Here is a 19634-nt window from a genome sequence, read left to right on the forward strand (position 1 = left end):
CAACCACTCACAAACGCGAACGACCACTTCTCTCTCGGCCTCGCCCACCTCAAACCCCTCCCCCCCCACGAAGACGATTCTGAGAGTCGTTTTGGTCGCCCTGTCTCTCTCACACCCCCATAGGGGACGCCCCATGGACAGAGCGACGAAGACGACCCTCGGAATAGGTCTGCTGCTTCGGCTGCAGACCGATTCCGAGAGTCGTTTTCGTCGCTCTGTCTCTCTCGCACCTATACGGGACGCCCCGCCCCATGAGTGCGAGAGAGACAGAGCGACGAAAACGACTCTCGGAATCAGTCTGCTGGCGCAGCCAGCAACTTCGGCGAACTTCGGGGAACTTCGGCCGTCTTCGGAGCCCTTCGGCTGGCTTCGGCGCAGGAAAGCCCAGGCCCGGCTGCGCGGCCGGGAAGGTCCGGGCGGCCAGTGCACGGAGCAACGCAACGCAGCAACACAACGCAAACGCAGTCAGAATGGTGAGGGTCAGCGCAGTCGCGCCACAGTCTCCGTCCACGCGGCAACAGCCTCGCCGCCTACCCTGCTCCCCGCGGTCCTCGCCGCGCTCAAGACCCGCGCGTTCCTTGCGGAGGACTCTGCCCGTCGGCGTGCTGAGCGTCGTCAAGACGGTCTGCAGGAAGCTGAGCGTCGGCCCCGTGCGCCACCGAAGGCAGACGTCGTCCACCCGGCCGGACCACAACGAGGACCTCGCGCCGTTGCCGTCGACACTGGAGTCCAGCCTGAGTCAAGTGAGTCTTTGATGCAGTTGGTTTTGATTACGTTATGCAGTTTTGGCTATTGTTTATTTAACAACCGCCCCTGTAACGTGGCGTTACGCAGGCCTAGATCCCCCACCCCCTCTCACTTCCGCTGTTTCGTAAAGTTTCTCATGTAAAGACTATTTTTAGCCTTATTCATTGTTTGTACTTCTGAGATGTGCTCTCATGCCTAACGTTACGCTAGGTCGGACCCCAGTCTCCTCATGTTACCTCAGCGTTACGCAGACCAGATAGCCCCTTCCCCCAAAGTGTTTAACATAACTAATGGACGTCCCCTCTGTCTGTCAGTCTGTCTTTGTTGTCTGTCTGTCAGTTGGTCTGTAAAAGGAAGTTTGAAAAAGAAACAAGGCAATGAGTGAAAATTCAGTTAAAATGTAATTATAAGCCAAAGCGAAACATGTGCCGTAGAACCTAGAAAGCGACATTCTGTTGTAGAACCCAGAAGGCGACATTTTGTCGTAGAAACCGAAAGGCGACATTTTGTCGTAAAAACCGAAAGGCGACATTTTGTCGTAGAACCCAGAAAGCGACATTTTGTCGTAGAACCCAGAAAGCGACATTTTGACGTAGAACCTAGAAAGCAACATTTTGTCAAAAGAGAACAAGATTCTTGTTATTACCAACATATTTTGACTTTATCTGCTCAATTTAAATTAATGAAAAGTAATAATGGTATTATCATCTATTTTACTTTATCAGATTATTACTATTATTACAAGTAGGACCATCAAAAATTAAGTTAGCGGCAATAGTACTCAATCAACATTTGTTGCAGACCATCCAAATACTTTTACTGATCAACAATACTTGTCGTTGATTAACAACATTTGTTGTTGGTCAACGTCTTGTTTTTAAGGTGCGCGGCAGATTATGTATTTGAAAGTTTTCGTTGCGGAACTACCCTCTTATATGACAGTTGTCCATAAATCTATCCATACAAAAACAGAATGTGTCGTTAAGTAACGACAAAAATTTATCAGTGTCTGTCAGTGTTGTCAGTCTGGTCTGTCAGTCTGTTGGCATTGTTGTCAGTCTTTCTGTCAAAAAATTATCAGTGTCTGTCAGTGTTGTCTGGTCTGTCAGTCAGTCTATTGGCATTGTTGTCAGTCTTTCTGTCAAAAAATTATCAGTGTCTGTCAGTGTTGTCTGTCTGTCAGTCTGTTGGCATTGTTGTCGGTCTTTCTGTCCATAGAGTCTGACGGTGGTGCTTTGTGTCCTGCAGATGTCCCGGTCGTCCAGCATGGAGGTGCTGCTGCAGTGCGCCAACTGCGCGGAGAGCTTCGACCTGGAGCGCCGCCGCCCCAAAGTGCTGCCGTGCGGACACACACACTGCCAGGCGTGCGTGCTCGCCAGCCTGCGGGACAACAGGGTCATCTGCCCCACGGACCAACTGGTGAGTCAAGCCCCCCATTTGAATTCGCCCGGTTTCGTTAAGTCTTCGTGAAAAGAGGGTTAACTGTGCGGGGTTTGTTGCAGGTCGTTCACGTCGACGCTCTTCACCTCCAGGACGATCTGCAACTCATCTGCTGGCTAGGTAGGTGCTGAGTGTCTGGTCGTCTGCAGACTGATTCTGAGAGTCGTTGTCTTTGTTGCACCCATACGGTACGCCCCGTGAGTGCGAGAGAGACAGAGCGACGAATCGACTCTCTGAATCTGTAATGTGCAAGGGGGGTGTGACTCTGTGTGAACTCGTCCCATTCGCTGCACTGGAGGCTTATTCCGAGCACTGCTTTCGTCGCTCTGTCTCTCTCGCACCCATACGGTACGCCCCGTGAGTGCGAGAGAGACAGAGCGACTAAAGCAGTGCTCTAAACCAGCTTGCTGCAGTGGCTGGACTTGGAGCACCACGTCGACGCTGTGTTTCTGTGCGTTGCAGAGGCGACGGCCCAGGGCCTGGTGGAGTGCGTGTGCTGCGCCGAGCCCTTCGACGGGCTGCTGCGCCGGCCGGCCGCGCTGGACTGCGGCCACTCCGTGTGCAGGGTGTGCTTGCAGGCGAGCGGCGTGCGCGGCCCGCGCCTCCTGGCCGCGCCCCTCGCCCGCGCCGACTCGATTGACGAGACCTGGGAGTACTCCCAGGACGACGACGAGGCCGGCGACACGTGCTCGTCGGTGTGCTCCCTGTCGAGCGACGAGGGCGTGGCCGTCCGCCCCGTCCGCGCGCGGGAGCTCCTGGTGGACTGCCCCATCGCCTGGTGCCTCAAGGGCGTCCGCGCCAGGGACAACCTCCACCTGCTCGGCTGCCTCGACGACTCGGCCGCGTCTCGGAGCCAGGCCAAGGTCAAGAGGTAAGACCCGGGTACACCTTTGTGCTGTAGACGGGGCACAAGACCGGCGCTCGCGGCCAAAAGTTTGGACGTGTTTTGAGCTCCAGAGTCGCTACAGAGGACTCGAACCGAACGTGTGACCCCACCAATGGATTCCTCGTTCGGAGAGCAATCCATTGGTGGGGTCACACGTTCGGTTCGAGTCCCTAGCGACTCTGGAGCTCAAAACGCGTCCAGGATTTTGACCGCTTCCACCGGTCTTCTGGCCCACTGTGCGGAGTTCTTGTTCTGCGTGCTCAGCAAAGCATTGCTTCCAGGGCCATCCGCTGCGAAGACCAGCTCCTCGAGAAGCTGGCCGTGCTGGAGAAGCAGATTGCCTCCGTGTACGGCGGCGACGCCTCGGCCAAGGCGCTGAAGGGCCTGGACACGGACTCGAGCGCTGCCGGCCACCATTTTAACGACGCTGACATGAGTGCTCTCCTGGCCTCCGTTCGTCAGCTGGTTGAACGCAAGGTATGACTTTTCCTCATTTTTGATAATCTCCTTTTTGTCACTTTTTCATTACATAAATGTTTTTTTTTACGACAATTACGGATCTTGTGCGTGTACTCAATCTTTCCTTTGTGTGTCTAGGATTCGCCTCGAAGCGAGCCTGCTGTATTCAACCAGGTAATTTATCTACGGTTGATTTCTTGCAAGTGCATTATCACGTTTGGTTTTAGTTTCTTTAATCTGACAATTCTGTTTTCTGGTTTAGGTCGTAACTGGAAATTGTGCTTTGCCTGATTTAGTAATGAATAAGGCTGCATTATTGAGGAGGAAAGAAGAGTCCTGTGATATTTTTAGTCTCAAGGTAAGCAAATTTCATTACTCGCCAAGTTACAATTTTAATAATAATAGGTTCCCTGTAAACTAAAATTTGATGTCCAACTTCTTACAGGATTGCAAGATTGAACTGGATGTGTACGACATGTCACTCTGCTGTCCAGGTGAAATGCGAGTCAAGAAGGAAGCAGCTTTACGGTCGGACAAAAAGGTGAGACTTACATTGGCCTGGGTTTGTTAGAGGAATTTTACGACACGGAGTAAATATAGGACAGCTGTTTCCTGAACTTGTCTTCACACTTGAGAATTCACGCCGAGCTAAATGTGATGTTTTTATTGTGAAAGTAACATTTGATAAGGTATGTGGTCTAAAATGTCAAATCGTGTCCAGAAAACAGTTGCCCCATTTTTACCCCATCTTTATTGATTTACCCAAGAGTATTACGGTAACTGACCCCAAGTTGAAAAGGCCCGTGGTGTCTAAATTTGTGTCTTTTTCGCCTCACAGGTGTGGAAGCTGACTGGCGTGGACTGCTGGTGCGACCCGGAGTGGACGCTGCGCCTTCTGAAGCGCTGCGCGCCGCACCTGGAGCAGCTGCAGCTGCAGTACCCCGGCCGCGAGCACCTGGAGGTGGTGCGGGACTGCATGCCCCACTTGAGGCGGCTGGAGATCCGCGGCTGGTGCGGCCTCGACCTCCAGCGGGAGCCCTTCCACTTCGACCAGGGCCCCGCCGACAAGCGGAACACCCTGGACTGGCTGGAGGTGGGTGGCACGTTCATCATTGCCTTAGTTAAAATTCGGCTTCCCGATCCACAGTGGGCCAGAAGACCGGTGCAGGCGGCCAAAATTCTAGACGCGTTTTGAGCTGCGGAGTCGCTAAACAGGACTCGAACCGACCGTGTGACCCCACCAATGGATTCCTCGTTCGCAGAGCACACGTTCGGTTCGAGTCCCATTTAGCGACTCTGGAGCTCACAACGCGTCTAGAGTTTTGGCCGCCTCCACCGGTCTTCTGGCCCACTGTGCGCTGCGCCGACGCCATGCTCATGGTCCTTCCCCGCCTGCAGGTGTTCCTCCCCACGCAGACGGCGCTGTCGCTGCTCCGCGCGCACCGCGGCTCCCTGCGCAAGCTGCGCCTGGTGGTGGCGGAGGAGTGGGCCGCGCCGACGCCGTCCCCGAGCTGCGAGGACGTCGTCCCGGACGCCGTCGAGGAGGTGGCGGGCAGCGAGTGCGAGTGGCCCGAGGAGGACGGGTTCGCCGTGGTGCCGTGGGGCGAGGACTGCGTCAAGGACGTCCGGGGCGGCTGCTGGGACGAGCTGCTGCAGGAGTGCGTCGGCCACGCCGCCGACGACGTGGCCCTCAAGTCCGTCTCCCTGATGTGGCTGTCGCCGCGCTCGCACGACTCGTGGCACTGCCGCCGCTTCGCGCGCACACTGCGCGACGCCCGCGCCGACATCGCCGTCGAGTGCGAGGTGTGCCGTCGGTACGGCGCGGACCGCGTCGAGTAGCTCAGCTTGCCGTCACCATTCTTTCTATCCAGTGACTAAAATTTTTAATGTTTATTTAGTATTGGTGTCGAGTCGCTTGCCACCATCGCGTTTACAATTGAGTGACTTCAATTTACAACACAGGTGTCGAGTATCTTGCCACCACCATCTTTTCAATTGAGTGACTACAGGTTTTAGTATTCGTGTAGTAGCATGTATTTATTTATAAACTAGTATTTATTCTGTGTTTGTGAAATGAAATTATTTGTAAACAATAATCAAGTTGTCCTTATGAATTGACGCCTGTTGTAAATAAATGATTTGTTTTAAATGAAGCTGTTGAGAAGTTGCCACATTCCATGTTGATTCCAGACACATGTGTTGTGGTCAACCTTTTTTTTTTTCACCAAAACCATCGTAGTATTTCAAACGGTTCAGGCAAAAAAACTTTGGGCTAGTCATAAGGCTGGTACCAACAGTTTGGACGAGGCACTCTTAGATGGCTAGAGGCTCAGAGCGCAAACTGCATTAGACTTTCAGACATAACAATTCTCTTTGTTTCCACACAAATTCGGCAAAATCCCTCTAATACTGGTAGTACAAAAACAGGTGTCTCGGAGGCTCCGATTTCATAGGTAGCGGCCCTCTTAGGAAGGGCCATGGGAGCAACTTCCAATGCATATATAAACATTTTCCTGGGTTTACGGTACCACCACACTAAGTTGAGGCAGGCTGTTCAACAGGAGCCTCGTGGGCTGAGGTGTCGGCCAGCTGGGTTCAAATCCCGGCGGGGTGTGGCTCCCTTTTTCCGCAGCGCTGCTTTCGCAGCAGCGTGAAGAGACGCGACTCCTCCAAAAGACGCATCCAAATAAGAGGCGCGACTGTCTCCCCCTCTCTCCCCCTAGACGGTAAAGTAAGGGACGCACCCAAATAAGAGACGCGACTCTCTCAGGAGACGTAACCATGTAATTGGACGCGCCCCTCCTCTCCCTAAGCAGGATAAGGGACGCGTCCAAGTAAGAGACGCGACCCCCTCTCCCCCACCTGGGTCCCTATCCCCAAACCCACGCGTCAGCAGGTAGGTGGTGGCCTACCCATTGTGTGGCGCGCCCCAACCCCCACGCGTGTCCAATGGGTCCTACCTCGGTGGCGCGCCCCTCTTGCTCACACGTGGGTGCAAAAGAGTTCCCGCCGTCGGCCCCTCCCCCCCTACCCCCCCCTCCCCGAAGGAGAGTGGAGTAGGGCAATCATAAAGGGTTAGCAACCTGACCTGGCGGGTGGCGAACCAGGTCCAACGGGAACGCTGCCGCATGGCCTCCGCGGCCCATCGCTCTGCCACCTGAGCTACGACAACACACCTGCTGGACACGTCCTATCTTAGAGTGATGGTACCGGGTTTGAGAAGTTAACAGAGGAAAAGATTCGCTCAACTGGGATTCGAACCCAGGACTTCCCCCCGCCGGCCGACTCCTCTACCATCTCGGCCACCGAGCTGCTGTGAGGTAACTCGATCAATCTTAGAGTGATGGTACCGGGTTTGAGAAGTAAACAGAGGAAAAGATTCACTCAGCTGGGTTTTGAACCCAGGTCTTCCTCCCGCCGGCCGACTCCTCTACCATCTCGGCCACCGAGTCACTGCGGGAGGACTTGATCAGTCTTAGAGCAATGGTACCGGGTTTGAGAAGTAAACAGAGGAAAAGATTCACTCACTTAAGAGTCGAACCCAGGATTTCTTCCCACCGGCCAACGCCTCTACCAACTACCGGACACCGCACCACTGTGAGACTGATCAGCACGGCTATCGGTCGATCTGAACTCTTTTGTCTCTTCTCAGGGGAAAATTCGTGAGTTTTCTTTCTCAGAGCCTACACTTTCTAATCACAGCACGGTGCCATGTCGAAAGGGTGGCCTACCTTCATGGCGCCATGGCCGTAGCCGTGAAGGTAGGCCACCCGCAGGGATCCGTAACTTACCTCATAAGGGCATCATAACGTTATGATAAGAGTTAAAGTTATTACCCTTAACTTCTAACATCTTTTCAAAAGGGTAGGTTATTTTTTTATGTCTCGAATTTGTGTGGATATACTTTTGCAAGTACTTTCATAAGTCCGTGCGTACCCTTAACCTTTAGCGAACACTGTCTTATGTTACGTTATGAAAGCAAAGTTAAGTTAAGGATCCCTGGCCACCCGTTCAACACGCGGCAGCGCGGTGATGAGAAATTAGAGACATCCTACGAAAGCTTTCTACAGTCCTTAATGCACCTATAGGACTCTAAAGCTTTCCTCCTGTGAAGAGGAAAAACGTCATAAGTTCATCTGTAACATTTTTTTTTTCGACAAAAATGGTTGACCACCTCCAATTTGTCTGAGATTGGTATTAATCTTTGCTAGGGGTCTACAAGACAGACGCCCGGTGCCCAACGGTCTTTGATACATTCAATTGGCTGCAGAGGCATTCAATGTAAGGAAAAGGGAAACAGAAATTCAATCTAACATAATAATAAAACAATATTCTTAATAATAATAAAAAATAAAGCACATTGTAGAACCATGTGCTTTCTGTTGCAAAGAATTATATAACAAAGTGGTTCAGACACTTCACTTAGATATAAACTTTATAAACATAAAATCAAGTCTAAACAAAGAAACGATAAAAGACAATAAAAATAATTTGGTGTATAGTCAGTTTTAGTAAAAACAGATTTACCTTAAGATAAGGTACACAAGCAAGGACATTTACTGGCAATTATGCTAGAGTGCCGTGAATAGCAATCCAACTTATAATTATCAGAGGTTTAAAGTTGCTTTAGCTTGCCAGATTTTATTAATTTTAAAAATACATCATCTTCTGCTTTAAATATGGGCTGTTCGGGTTCACTGTAAGAAACAGGACTTTCAACAAATCTTGAGGTTGATGCTCCAAAATTTACTTCTAACGATTTGCGTGCATTCTTCTGTGGGCTTGGTTTGCGAATTCCATGAGAAAAGAGCATAGAACCAATCAGTTCTACAGCCTCTACCGAACAGCCAGTTCCATGGTCAATAGCTTGATGCTTCTTGTCAAAACATGAAGCATAACATTTGTCTTCATTAGATTTTAACACTGCATCACCACCATCAGCACACTCCTTCAAATTAGTACCACTTGACAAGGCCTTTTTTTCTGTATTGTCTTGAGCTCCTTTTCTATTCTTTTTATAAACCACCTGTTCCACCAAACGGATGGCCTCTCTGCTGAGACTGGGGCAGACCGATTGTGCCTCTTTTTCAAATGATGACGGAGTCTCAGAGCCGACAGAATTATCAACATCTTGATCCTCTGTGATTGATATTCTTGATTCCTCCACACTAAAATCGCCTCCAGCTTGAGGAGCAGCCTCTGACGGTGGGAGTTCCATGTTGCTACTGCAAGGAACCTGGACAACTTTCTTCTTTGGTGAAATGATTTCGACTACAGATTCTGACAGGGGTCTCACTCTCTTATGCATGCTGGCACTGACCAAACCCAATTGCTGTCTTTTCTGGTATTTGTTCAAAAGATTCACTTTTTCTTGTCTTGACATCGATATGACTTTAGTAGCAAGTTCCAAGGGAGTAAGAAACTCTTGTCTAGCAATTTGGGTAAATTTTAATCTGAAAAATAATTTATTTATGATTATTTGCTTTTGTTTAGCACTCAAGTGTCATGTGGCAGCAAATGTAATCCACTAATGTCTACCAACCTGGAGCGAGCCGTGATTTTACTACCCTCTTCATGTTTGTTTTCCACAGTTGTGTTCTACAAGAGATAAAAATTGTGACAGGTTCTTATTTGTCTGAAGAAAAAGAGAAACTTCATATGTATGTGGCCTCTTACCTGAGTTTCAATTGAGCAATCAAATGCCGGTAATTGAGAATTTATTCCCTTTTGAAACACGTCTCTTATGGCACATGCAGCGACAAACTCCTCAACTTTGCTTGGAGCAACTACTTCTTGGTGCTGAAGAACATGCCTTACCGCACCACTTTCTGCATTTAAAAAAAGGAAAAGGAAGAGCTATGAAGTGAAACAAACGTACATAGAGAGGACAAGCATTTAGGGAATAAGCAACTTACTTTCCAGAAGAGTATCAATGCTATTGCACTTGGAGTCTTCATCCTCACTATCTTCTTCCTCATCATCTTCATATTCATTTTCTGAATGAATGGTGGTACGGTTGGCGTTCTGCTCATCTTGCCAATCCTCATTCTCATCATCAACAGGAGTCTCAAAGACGTCCTGACACAGCTGCGCCAACCCACTTTTGGAAGTATTTATATCATCTTCTAAAAATTCAAATGATAAGGTAGATTTGATCAAATAAATTTTCCAGACATGTAATGAATATACATATACATTGAAAATGCAGCGCTTACTAGTATTAACTCCAAGGACAGCACATTGAGCTACACATGTCCTTGTTCCTTTCTCTCTGACAGGTGTCTCCAATTTCAATCGAAACTTTTCTTCTAACTGTTGTTGCTTTAATAATAATTCTTCTGTAAGACTTCTGTAAATTTCAACAGGGTATAAATAAACCTAATTTAAGGAATCCAGCTCAATTTTTTATGTGTCTCGGTACAGGTGGTGTCAACTTACCCTTCACTTTCTCGGAATGAGAACAGATTCCGAATGCCAAAAAGTTCCCCATAATATCTTGTGTCACCAGAAACACCATCAAAGTAGCGTCGTCCACTTTTACTTGTCATGGAACTAGACCCCAATTGCTGCTTGTACACTTGACGTAAATAAACAAATTCTTCAATCGTTGAAGTACTCAGTAATCGATACACTTTCACACTCCGTTGCTGTCCTAACCTGTGTGCTCTGTAGAATTGATTCAGAAAATTGAGTGATGGAGAAATCACCTTATAAAAACAGCAAGTCACAACTTTTCACCAGCAACTTACCGATCTTGAGCTTGCATATCATGAGCAGGATTCCAATTAGGATCATAAATAATGACAACATTTGCACTTGTAATATTTAGTCCAACCCCACCAGCCTTTGTGGAAAGCAAAAATATTGACATATCTGGTGAGGAGTTAAATGTCTTCACCATTGGAAGACGCAACTTGGTTGGTGTAGTGCCATCAAGACGACAAAACTTGTAACTAGAAAACGACATAAAAATTAGTTTTCAGTCAAACTACTAAGTCTCTAATGTTTAGCATGCAAACTCCAAACCTCATCTTTTTGAGATGATTTTGAACAAAATCAAGAACTTTAGTGGAGTAGGAGAAAATCAAGATTTTGTCTTTTCTAGCCAAGAATACTGGAAGCAGTTGTGACAATGCCTAAAATTCAACAAAAAGTTCATTTTAAAAAATCAACAATTTTTTTAAAACTTTTTTTAGTAACATTTGATATTCTAAAGATCTAAAGAAACTCACCAGCATCTTTCCAGACATACTTATATCAGATAAGGCATCCATCCACTTTTTTTCTGGGATTCCTTTGAGTCCTGCACAATCTTCTAAAGCTTGGCGGCACACCTTTTGTGTCATATCATTCATTTGACTAGATATTCCCGAGAGAAGAAGGCCAACATGATTGGCTGTTTTTTGCAACAAATGCAAGTAAGTAAACAGGAGGCCTGTTCTTCTCTTTGAAGCAACAGTCTTGGAGAGAAAATTAAGTCCATTATATTAGGCCAGGCTAAGAATGAGAATGGGACACAGAAACAGTTGTATGTACTAGTTTTTAACATAGTGCAATACCTTTTGAGCATCCTTATCCTTTGAGCAGCTAAGCAGTTTTTGAAGATCTGGTAGTTGAGTGATCATTCTATAAATGTCTTTTTGAGTTTGTGTCAGTTCACAAAATACCACCTGGTTGAATCAAAAGAGTGTCCTATTAGTCAAAAGGTATAATTTAAAAAGAGAATACAGATTTGTTTATTGTTTGAAAAGAGGTGATCTCTCTAATAAAATTAAGAATACCAAATCTGTTTTAGGGGGCAAATGTTTGGCAAGAATATCTTTTGTTCTGCGAAATATATATTCTCTTTTCAGTTGCTTGAACCGTAAACAGGCTATTCTATTCTCTGATATCTCTCGTAATGTTGCACTAAAACGGCTCCCAAGCTCAACAGCCCTACAGAAAAGAAGAATAGAACAAAGGTTGAGATTTAAATCTCAGCATGTGTTTTGCAAACAATAAAGCATTTATTCAGGACACATTTTACCTTGAAATATCATTGGCACATGCATTAAAATCGCTCATGGAGTTTGGATTGGACCAATTAAGAAGGCATAAAACTTCTTTAAGGTTGTTCTAAATTGAGGAAAAAAGGAAAGAAAAACTAAAGTTATTGAAATACTTGATTGCTTTACTGTAAACCTCAAATAAGAAAAAAATTCTCACCTGATAAGGGGTTCCTGTGAAACCAAAACGGATTTGGCAGCGTAAGCGACACAAAGCTTTAGTAATCTGAGAATTGTATTCCTTGATACGATGAACTTCATCTGCCAAAATGCATGTCCAATCAACCATGTTGAGTAAGTCAATGCAAGATCGGGCGAGTTCAAATGTGATTAATACAACATCACATTCCTTCCGTCTAGCTCTATTGATCAAGTCCAACCTAAGCATAAAATAAAATTCAGTAATGAAGAAGATTTAAGTACCAAATAATAAATGGCAACTTAAAAGACAAGAAAAGCTGCAAAGAGCTCTTTAACTTTTGAGATTAATTAATGGCAACTTATCTACCTGTTTGCCGTTGTTAGCTTCTGCACCCAAAAGTGTCCCCACGTTTGAAGTTCATCGAACCAATTGTCTATGAGTGAGGCGGGACAAATGACTAGAACTGGATTCACTGATGGCAGTTCAATGCCAGGGGCAATATCTTCCCGTATGTATGTCATGCAGTGTCTTAGCTTATCCTCTTTGGTACCTAACAGAAAACATAATATCCAACTGAATGTTAGCATGTAAATATTAGATGATGCAAGGTAGAAGAGCCAACTTAAAACACCTTTCATTTGAAGAATAGCAGCTATGAATGCAATAGCTTGTACGGTTTTTCCAAGTCCCATGTCGTCACCCAGAATGCCCCCTTCCCCTTTCTTGAATTTCCGATACAGGAACCGAACACCGTCTAATTGATAGTCCCGCAAATATTGAGCAATAGATGGTGGAACCTAGGAGAACAAGAAAATTTAAGATACAGTGTTATCAGTAAGTAGAAAATCTTAATTAAAGACACGAAGACTTGATTTACTTGAATCCGAGGCTGGACATCTTCATCGGAAAGAACCAGGGGCAGTTTCTCTGAACAGGGCTGACATCTCAGCAACGGTTTCTCATAATCATCATCCATGATTAGAGGTTAAAAACCAATTATACAAAAACGAAATGACTAAAACAGGAGGCTCACATTGATTTATGAGAACCCTAACCTCTATAAAACAAAATTTTTAACTTTTCAGTTTGGGAAAGATAGGCCTTGACAGATTCATTACAAACGCATGCATGGATATTTTAGGTATCACAATAATTGGAAATAATAAAAATCTGTGAAGAAAGACACAAGTGGTTCAATTTTCATATTGTTTGTTGTTGCTCTTCTTCAAGTGTGTATGTAAACATCACTGTTGCCAGCTTCACGACTTGACTCTTACTCTTTGTCAAGCCATCAATCAAAAATGTAAAGGAGGCATTGCTGTGGGAAAACACCAGAGATCCTCTCAAATTTCTTTTATGCTATGTGAATTTTCAGGTCAGTCTAGTGCTAAATATTATTCAACAATTCCCTCTTGTTGCACAGCGCCGGGAAGGTAGACCACCCCTTTGGCACGTCGCAGGGAAGACATGCAAAACAAGACATTGGAGATTTGTCGCGCCTGGGAGTTGAACCCAGGTTCTTTATCAGGCCGGCCGCGACCTTCCCTCTTCCCTGCCAGAATTTCGTGCTCGAAACGACGTCGATTCGAACACCTACTTGTGGCTGGGTTGCGCTCTCAGCCACCCTTTTTTTATCTTTGTTAGAGAAGTAAACCGAGGAAAATGTTCAAATGCTAGTGGCAGTGCTGGTTCTAAACATATGACTCAAATTCCAATGTCTCAATTTTTTTATTCAATATCATCTGTGTCACATGAACTAAATACACTTCGTTTTTTGCAGGAAAAAAAAAAACAATCCATAAATGCTTGTTGCCTCCTTCAATTTTTTTGATAGAATATCAAACAATAACTCAATACAAATAACATTGCTAAGTACATCACATGACACTTTTAACAGAGTAATTAGTATAACATACTCATTTAAAATACACAATTTCCTATAAATTGTAATATCTCTTACACAATTTCACACAGACTCTAATTAATTAACAATCATACAATTGGTGTTATGGCAAAAATCCAGGAGGGGGAAATTCTCGAGGTGTGAACAAACAAGCAAAGGAGGGTATAAATTTGGTCTCAACATGCTAATAAAATTTAGCAAAACGAATATTTGTTCACCACAATGTACTCACATAAAAAATTGATCCTTATACAAAAAAAAAACAAAACAAAATTTATTCCTCAGCACTTATACTATGTGTAGCCTTAAAATTGCTTTGTTGGTTCATTTCCCCTCCACATAACAATTATAGGTTGGTAAAAGATCTACCTTGTGTGGCGTGATTGGAAGGAAAAGATAACTTTTAAAATAAACTATACTCTATGATTTTACCATAAAGTTAACCATGAGCTCATGCAACTAGATTACAAACATGACTTGCATTTCTTTGTATATTGCAGTACTGGTAGAATGACAAATCAAATATACAAAACCTTAACATACCACTTGGAGGGTTGTATAATATCACACAGAAATTGCTTATAGATCCCTCATAGACAAGCATACAATTATGTTCGGTCAAATGCTTTTACTTTACAACTTATGAAAAAGTACCAAAGTGCAAACAATTGCAATTCGCTAGGATCGAATCACAGCTGTATGAACCAATGTCTATACTTAACTTAGTTTATTTACAATGTAGTGACGAAATTGGCTTACATTAATCAGGTAGGAGATAGAAACGGAAACGTTTAAGAATCTAATTACTGTTATTTGAGAAATCATCAGATTCTGGTAAATTCAGCTTCTTTCCCTAGTTAAAAGGAAGCAATGATACTCCATATCACAAATGCCCATGATTGCTGGAATTCAAACTTTATTTTCACCCAGTATAAATCTGATTTAGTTCTTGGACAAAAAAATCAAAAGAAACTGCAATCTCTAGAAGAGACTGCGTCTTTAAAATTCCAAGAGAAAATCTAGTTCAGATTGGAAACAGGCAATAATTGGTTTTGAAATTTGGGCACCCTCTAGACACTCACTTACAGTCCAGCAGTGCCTCAGCACAATCTGAATAGCATGTGAACACCGAACAGTTTCTTACAAGTGTGCAAGGAAATGCTCTCCTCCAAGGGGAGAAATGGAATTGTGAGGGTCACGACACATTAATGGAGCATCATTGTCCCTCGACTTTTGCTAGGCAATTCTTGCACTACATACTCTCCATTCGACTGGTTGATCTCCATAGTGAATCATGACGTGACGTCTATAGCTGTCCTTTGATACAAAGGCCTTTCCACAGACCTCACAAACAAAAGGTTTCTGCTCACTATGTATTAAGAGATGACATTTAAGCTTATCCTTTCGGGCAAATGCTTTACTACACATTTCACACTTGAAAGGTTTCTCTCCTGTATGTATCATCAGATGTTTGGTTAGATCTGACTTCCAAACAAAGCCTTTACCACATAGTTGACACTTGTATGGCTTCTCAGCAATGTGAATCATGAGGTGCTTAGTGAGGTCAGATTTTGTAATAAACCCTTTGCTGCAGAGGTCACATCTGAAGGGTTTTTCACCAGAGTGAACAATGAGATGTCTTTGAAAGTCCGACTTAGATACAAAACCCTTACTGCAGACCTCACATGCGAAAGGTTTGTGTTCACTGTGAGTTAAGACGTGGTACTTGAGCTTGTCCTTGCGGGCAAACTTTTTGGGACAGAGATCACATTTGAAGGGTTTCTCACCCGTGTGCACCATAAGGTGCTTCGTGAGGTCCGACTTCCAAACAAATCCTTTGCCGCACAGATGACATTTGAACGGCTTCTCGCCGACATGGATCATCTGATGCTTGGAGAGGTCAGACTTGGAGATGAATCCCTTGGTGCAGAGGTCGCATTTAAACGGCTTCTCTCCTGTGTGGAATATAGCAAGATAGTTAGAGTCTCGGTTCCAAGGAAAAATTTAGTATCACCATTGGTATTTAAAAGGTTCCTGACCTGAATGCATCATTTGGTGCTTTGTAAAGTCTGACTTCCATACGAAACCCTTACTGCAGGACGAGCAATTGAAAGGTTTGTCATCGCCATGTGCTAAACGGTGAGGATTCCCCAAATCCCTGCAAGCAAAACATTCCACATTAAAACACAAGTTTTACACTTGTTTGAACGACAACAGTTTCTAGCACATTATCTAGAATGTAGTGATTTAAGCGTGGTGCTGGAGCCATTCCGCCCCTCAGGTTAAATTGGGGAAGAAAAGTACAGGGTACAAAGAGTACAACCCCCAGTCACCTACAACAGAGATTTCAACATCCATTTGACTAGGAATTCACACTAAAAATTTTGTATTTAAACTGCTTGTCGAATGGCTCGAAGTCAAGATATCAGTTCCATAGGGATGTATTTTTCTCCTCAACCCTTCTAAAGGCTCCAGCCAGGGTGCGCTAACTTAACATTATTTTGAAATTTTTTTAGTTTTATTTCCAAAACGGTTAGAGATTCAAAAAAAGTTACACATAGAATGACTTTAGTTAAAAAAATAAAAGTATTATGGGCATAACTTTTTTATATCTCTCGCCGTTGACAAGAAAAAGGCGCCCAAAATGTCAATAAATGTCAAGTTGGCGCGCCCTGGCCCTTGGCCTCGCAGTGTGCCAGAAGACCGGTGGAGGCGGACAAAACTCTAGACGCGTTTTGAGCTCCTGAGTCGCTTAACAGGCCTCGAACCGAACGTGTGTCCCCACCAATGGATTGCTCTCCGAACGAGGAATCCATAGGTGGGGTCACACGTTCGGTTCGAGACCTGTTCAGCGACTCTGGAGCTCAAAACGCGTCTAGTGTTTTGTCCGCCTCCACCGGTCGTCTGGCCCACTGTGCCTCGCCCTCGCCCTCGCCCCTACCTCCGTCCGCAGGTCTCGCACTCCCCCGACGAGGCCCCCGCCTGGTTGCCCTGCGACGGCCGGGACTGCGGGTTGCTCTGGCCGGGGCCGCTCTGGCTCTGTCCGGGCTGCGTCTGGCAGGAGGCGGCGTGGAACTGGCTGCCCTGGGAGTTGGAGACGCGGTCCTCGGCGGGGGCGCCCTGGCCGCCGCCCTGGGCGCGCTGGGAGTCCGCCGTGGTGCCGGACGAGGCCGCGGAGCCCGACGGCGGCCCTGGCGGCCCCGAGCCCCCGGGTCCTGGCGGCGCCGTGCCGCCAGCCGCCGCCGCCGCCGCGTTGGCCGCGTACAGCTCGTGCGCCGCGACGTGCTGCGTCATGAGGTGGCCGTGCGGGAAGCGCTGGCCGCACATCATGCACAGGTAGGGCTGGTGGTCGTTGAGGTGGGTCATCATGTGCGTCACGTTGTCGCGGTGCGTGGCCGAGCTCTTGCCGCACATCCAGCACGAGTGCTGCATGAAGGCGGCCGCGCCCTCCACCGGCACCGGCGCGTGCGAGTGCGAGTGTGCCGGCGGGATGGGCGGCGCGCACGAGTGCGGCGCGGCCGTCATCGTGGTGCTGGCCGTGCAGGCCCTGCTGGCCCTGCTGGTCCCGGAAGAGGAGGGGGGCGACTTGCGCCGGCCGAGGACGCCGTCACGGACACCGAACGGAGCGACCTGGCGGCAGGGAGAGACACGGGCACAGCGTCAGTCAAACAAGTAAGACCAAAGCGAGCTCACGGCTAAATGTTCCCACTCCCACAAAAAAAAAAAGACCAAAATAAAAAAAAGCTAACAAAGAGAAAAACTAACTCAGATATTGTAAAATATTAAATTGAAGATTATTTCTGCGATGAATGAATATAGAAAACTTAATACAGAACAGATTGCTATCTGATTTAAAAATTTTTTTAAATAGACGTATCAGAAGAATTACAAACAAAGGGGGATGCACAAAAGTGCTAATTGACGACAAGAATAGTCAAGTGGTCAAGACCAAAATTAGTTGTTCGTTTGATACAAACAAGTTCGTCATTGAATTAAATTTTCAGCAAAATTTTTAATTTGAAGAGGACGCACTCATCAGGGTGAAAATGTCTCACCTAATTTTTTATCTGTTACGTTGGAACTATTGAAGTAGTCTTCGGCTGGCAGGGGGATGTCATTTGCCCATTCAAAGATGTCATTAAAAAACTCGCTGATCGGTTTCCTTTGTGCACCTGGAATATAAAAAAATAATATTTAATGGGACTTGCCATCAAATGCACAACAAGTTAGGAAAATCATTGTCGTCAATGAGAAACAACAGAGGAGCGACGTAGCATATAATTTTTTAGAATGTTGTCAGGTAAGTTTCTACAGCATTCTATATATTGTTTATCAATTTGATACAAGAATTATTTATTTTTGTCATGATGGAACACTCAAAGAAGATGTTTCTAATAAAATGAAACATGTTGCAAAATGGACAGCTGACACAGTTATTGCGGCTCAACAATACGACAATGTTGATTTTATCAAGGAAAATTTGATCGGATCCTTACAGACAGAATGGAAAATCATTCCTTCCTACACATCAAAAGTTGTGACAGTCTTGAAGAAGCTTGTTTTGTGACAACAACTAACCTTAATCGAACGAAACGCACTACGTATCGCCTCACGGTCAAGTAAAGCCACTGCTGGCGCGGAGTATCGCCACCAAGGAGCTGGCGTTACTCCCGACAAGCGCGTTTTTATAACCTCTCATAACCTAACTCACACCTTCCGCCTTACAAATTTCAACAAGAAAGGTACACTCCCAAAATTAGCGAATAAATGGATAGTACAGAAACACTAACTTTGAAAGGTTTGAAGCTACAACAAACGGTTTGAAGAACCACAACGGAGGCGGACTGCGTCCTCTGACTAGCAGACACATCAAACGCGCCACAACAGGAAAAATAACCCTCAACATCAAACATGAAAGCAAAATTACATCGCTCGAGATAAGAATGCCTATTTGAACAGAGATGTGCAATCCAGCGAAATGAGGGGCGTTTAAAAAGAGGTTGTGGGTTGACAAGACGAATGTTTACACAGGGTTGCAACCAAAACAACGCTCTGGGAAACTCCAGATTCCGCTTCTTGATGCTATCTCTTTAAAATCGTTAAAGTACGGGGATTAACAAGTCAGTATGCAGTGTCGGAATAAAGTTATTTTGAAGAAAATGGGTCGATAGCGAGAAAGATAACTGCACTTGCATCGGCAGCACTCAGCCAGCGTCCCTACAGAAGTACACTTTGACAAGGCAACTAACGATGGCCTGCGACTTTACCCGTAAGGACACTTTGCAGAAAGGTTCCTTAAAACTTTATTTCAGGAACTTACCGAAAATTTCAATTAAAAGCCCGTAAAACTCGGCACCTGTATGCTTCTTCGGAAGTGAGGTTATGTTTACATCTGTCCATCGTCGCCAACGCGCGTCTCCGGCGACTTTCCGACCTGTGGGGGCAGATGGAACCGACAACGGCGTTACAAGACACTGTAATGACCGGCAGAAAGTCAAATGCGGTCGGCTGCGCGGCGCACGGCTCGCCCGGATGGTAAACAAGCCCGCAGGAGGCGCAGGATCACCTCTTCCAAGCCAACAGCTGGGGGGACGCGGGGTTTATCCGCGGTTTCCGAAACCCCGAACCCGGATCGCGAACCCGGCGCGCACTTTTCCCGGTTAATATCGGTAAAGTCAAGGTTTTTGATGACCTAATCTTTCATCCCATCCCCACACTATCGATTGGCGTACGCAGGCGCGGCCCCGGAGGTACAACTAGAGGAGGGGAGGCGGGCGGGGAGGGCAGGGGGAGGGGTCTGGCAGGGCGGGGCCGCCCAGGGCAGGCAGCCAGCACCGCGGGGCGGCGCGGGGCGGGGCGGGGCGAGAGGCTTTTGGACCGGGACGGCGCGGCGACGGGCGGAAGCCCTGCCGGTGGCCGCAGCCGAATTTCCCTTTCCCCGGTGGCGGCCGCGGGGCAGAGGACGACTTGGAGGACCACGTCGACGACCGGGCCTCGCCGCCGCAGCCACGG

General features: G+C 46.4%; 3 protein-coding genes and 1 long non-coding RNA gene across 4 annotated transcripts; 1 reads left to right on the forward strand and 3 right to left on the reverse strand.

Moving 5' to 3' along the window:
* Window positions 1-375: 375 nt before the first annotated feature.
* Window positions 376-5685, forward strand: LOC117645132. The gene is made up of 10 exons (XM_034385094.1): window positions 376-743; window positions 1996-2166; window positions 2250-2307; window positions 2650-3058; window positions 3355-3550; window positions 3671-3706; window positions 3795-3890; window positions 3978-4073; window positions 4371-4625; window positions 4931-5685. Exons 1-10 carry the CDS (start codon window positions 471-473, stop codon window positions 5369-5371), a joined length of 2031 nt encoding a protein of 676 aa, XP_034240985.1. The 5' UTR covers window positions 376-470; the 3' UTR covers window positions 5372-5685.
* A 2162-nt stretch (window positions 5686-7847) lies between these two features.
* LOC117644816 (DNA excision repair protein ERCC-6-like 2) lies at window positions 7848-13136 on the reverse strand. The gene is made up of 16 exons (XM_034384449.1): window positions 12597-13136; window positions 12351-12516; window positions 12086-12269; window positions 11738-11957; window positions 11559-11647; window positions 11314-11467; window positions 11092-11202; window positions 10765-10992; window positions 10559-10668; window positions 10282-10485; window positions 9971-10198; window positions 9748-9881; window positions 9448-9657; window positions 9209-9360; window positions 9075-9130; window positions 7848-8985 (listed from the first exon to the last, which is right to left on the reverse strand). The coding sequence occupies exons 1-16, from the start codon at window positions 12693-12695 to the stop codon at window positions 8148-8150; spliced, it is 3183 nt and encodes a 1060-aa protein (XP_034240340.1). The 5' UTR covers window positions 12696-13136; the 3' UTR covers window positions 7848-8147.
* A 292-nt stretch (window positions 13137-13428) lies between these two features.
* On the reverse strand, window positions 13429-16771 carry LOC117644817 (gastrula zinc finger protein xLCGF3.1-like). Its single transcript, XM_034384450.1, has 3 exons — window positions 16564-16771; window positions 15662-15780; window positions 13429-15577 (listed from the first exon to the last, which is right to left on the reverse strand). Exons 2-3 carry the CDS (start codon window positions 15672-15674, stop codon window positions 14859-14861), a joined length of 732 nt encoding a protein of 243 aa, XP_034240341.1. The 5' UTR covers window positions 15675-15780; window positions 16564-16771; the 3' UTR covers window positions 13429-14858.
* Window positions 16772-16886: 115 nt separating this feature from the next.
* Window positions 16887-19404, reverse strand: LOC117644561. Its single transcript, XR_004587668.1, has 4 exons — window positions 19189-19404; window positions 18943-19056; window positions 17678-17794; window positions 16887-17252 (listed from the first exon to the last, which is right to left on the reverse strand). It is a non-coding gene; the product is annotated as an uncharacterized LOC117644561 (long non-coding RNA).
* Window positions 19405-19634: the final 230 nt, after the last annotated feature.

The sequence above is a fragment of the Thrips palmi genome, unplaced genomic scaffold, assembly GCF_012932325.1.
Source record: "Thrips palmi isolate BJ-2018 unplaced genomic scaffold, TpBJ-2018v1 HiC_scaffold_18, whole genome shotgun sequence".
In the NCBI taxonomy this organism is placed as follows: domain Eukaryota; kingdom Metazoa; phylum Arthropoda; class Insecta; order Thysanoptera; family Thripidae; genus Thrips; species Thrips palmi.

What these genes read in the sequence shown, in the direction of transcription:
- LOC117645132 (XM_034385094.1), top strand. Translation starts at nt 471, where the DNA reads ATGGTGAGGGTCAGCGCAGTCGCGCCACAGTCTCCGTCCACGCGGCAA. An exon ending in GCAACTCATCTGCTGGCTAG is followed by an intron (nt 2,308 to 2,649) that starts GTAGGTGCTGAG and finishes TGTGCGTTGCAG; the next exon opens with AGGCGACGGCCCAGGGCCTG. An exon ending in GTCAGCTGGTTGAACGCAAG is followed by an intron (nt 3,551 to 3,670) that starts GTATGACTTTTC and finishes TTGTGTGTCTAG; the next exon opens with GATTCGCCTCGAAGCGAGCC.
- LOC117644816 (XM_034384449.1), bottom strand. Translation starts at nt 12,695, where the DNA reads ATGGATGATGATTATGAGAAACCGTTGCTGAGATGTCAGCCCTGTTCA. An exon ending in AAGCTAACAACGGCAAACAG is followed by an intron (nt 11,958 to 12,085) that starts GTAGATAAGTTG and finishes TTTTATGCTTAG; the next exon opens with GTTGGACTTGATCAATAGAG. An exon ending in AAAATCACGGCTCGCTCCAG is followed by an intron (nt 8,986 to 9,074) that starts GTTGGTAGACAT and finishes ATTATTTTTCAG; the next exon opens with ATTAAAATTTACCCAAATTG.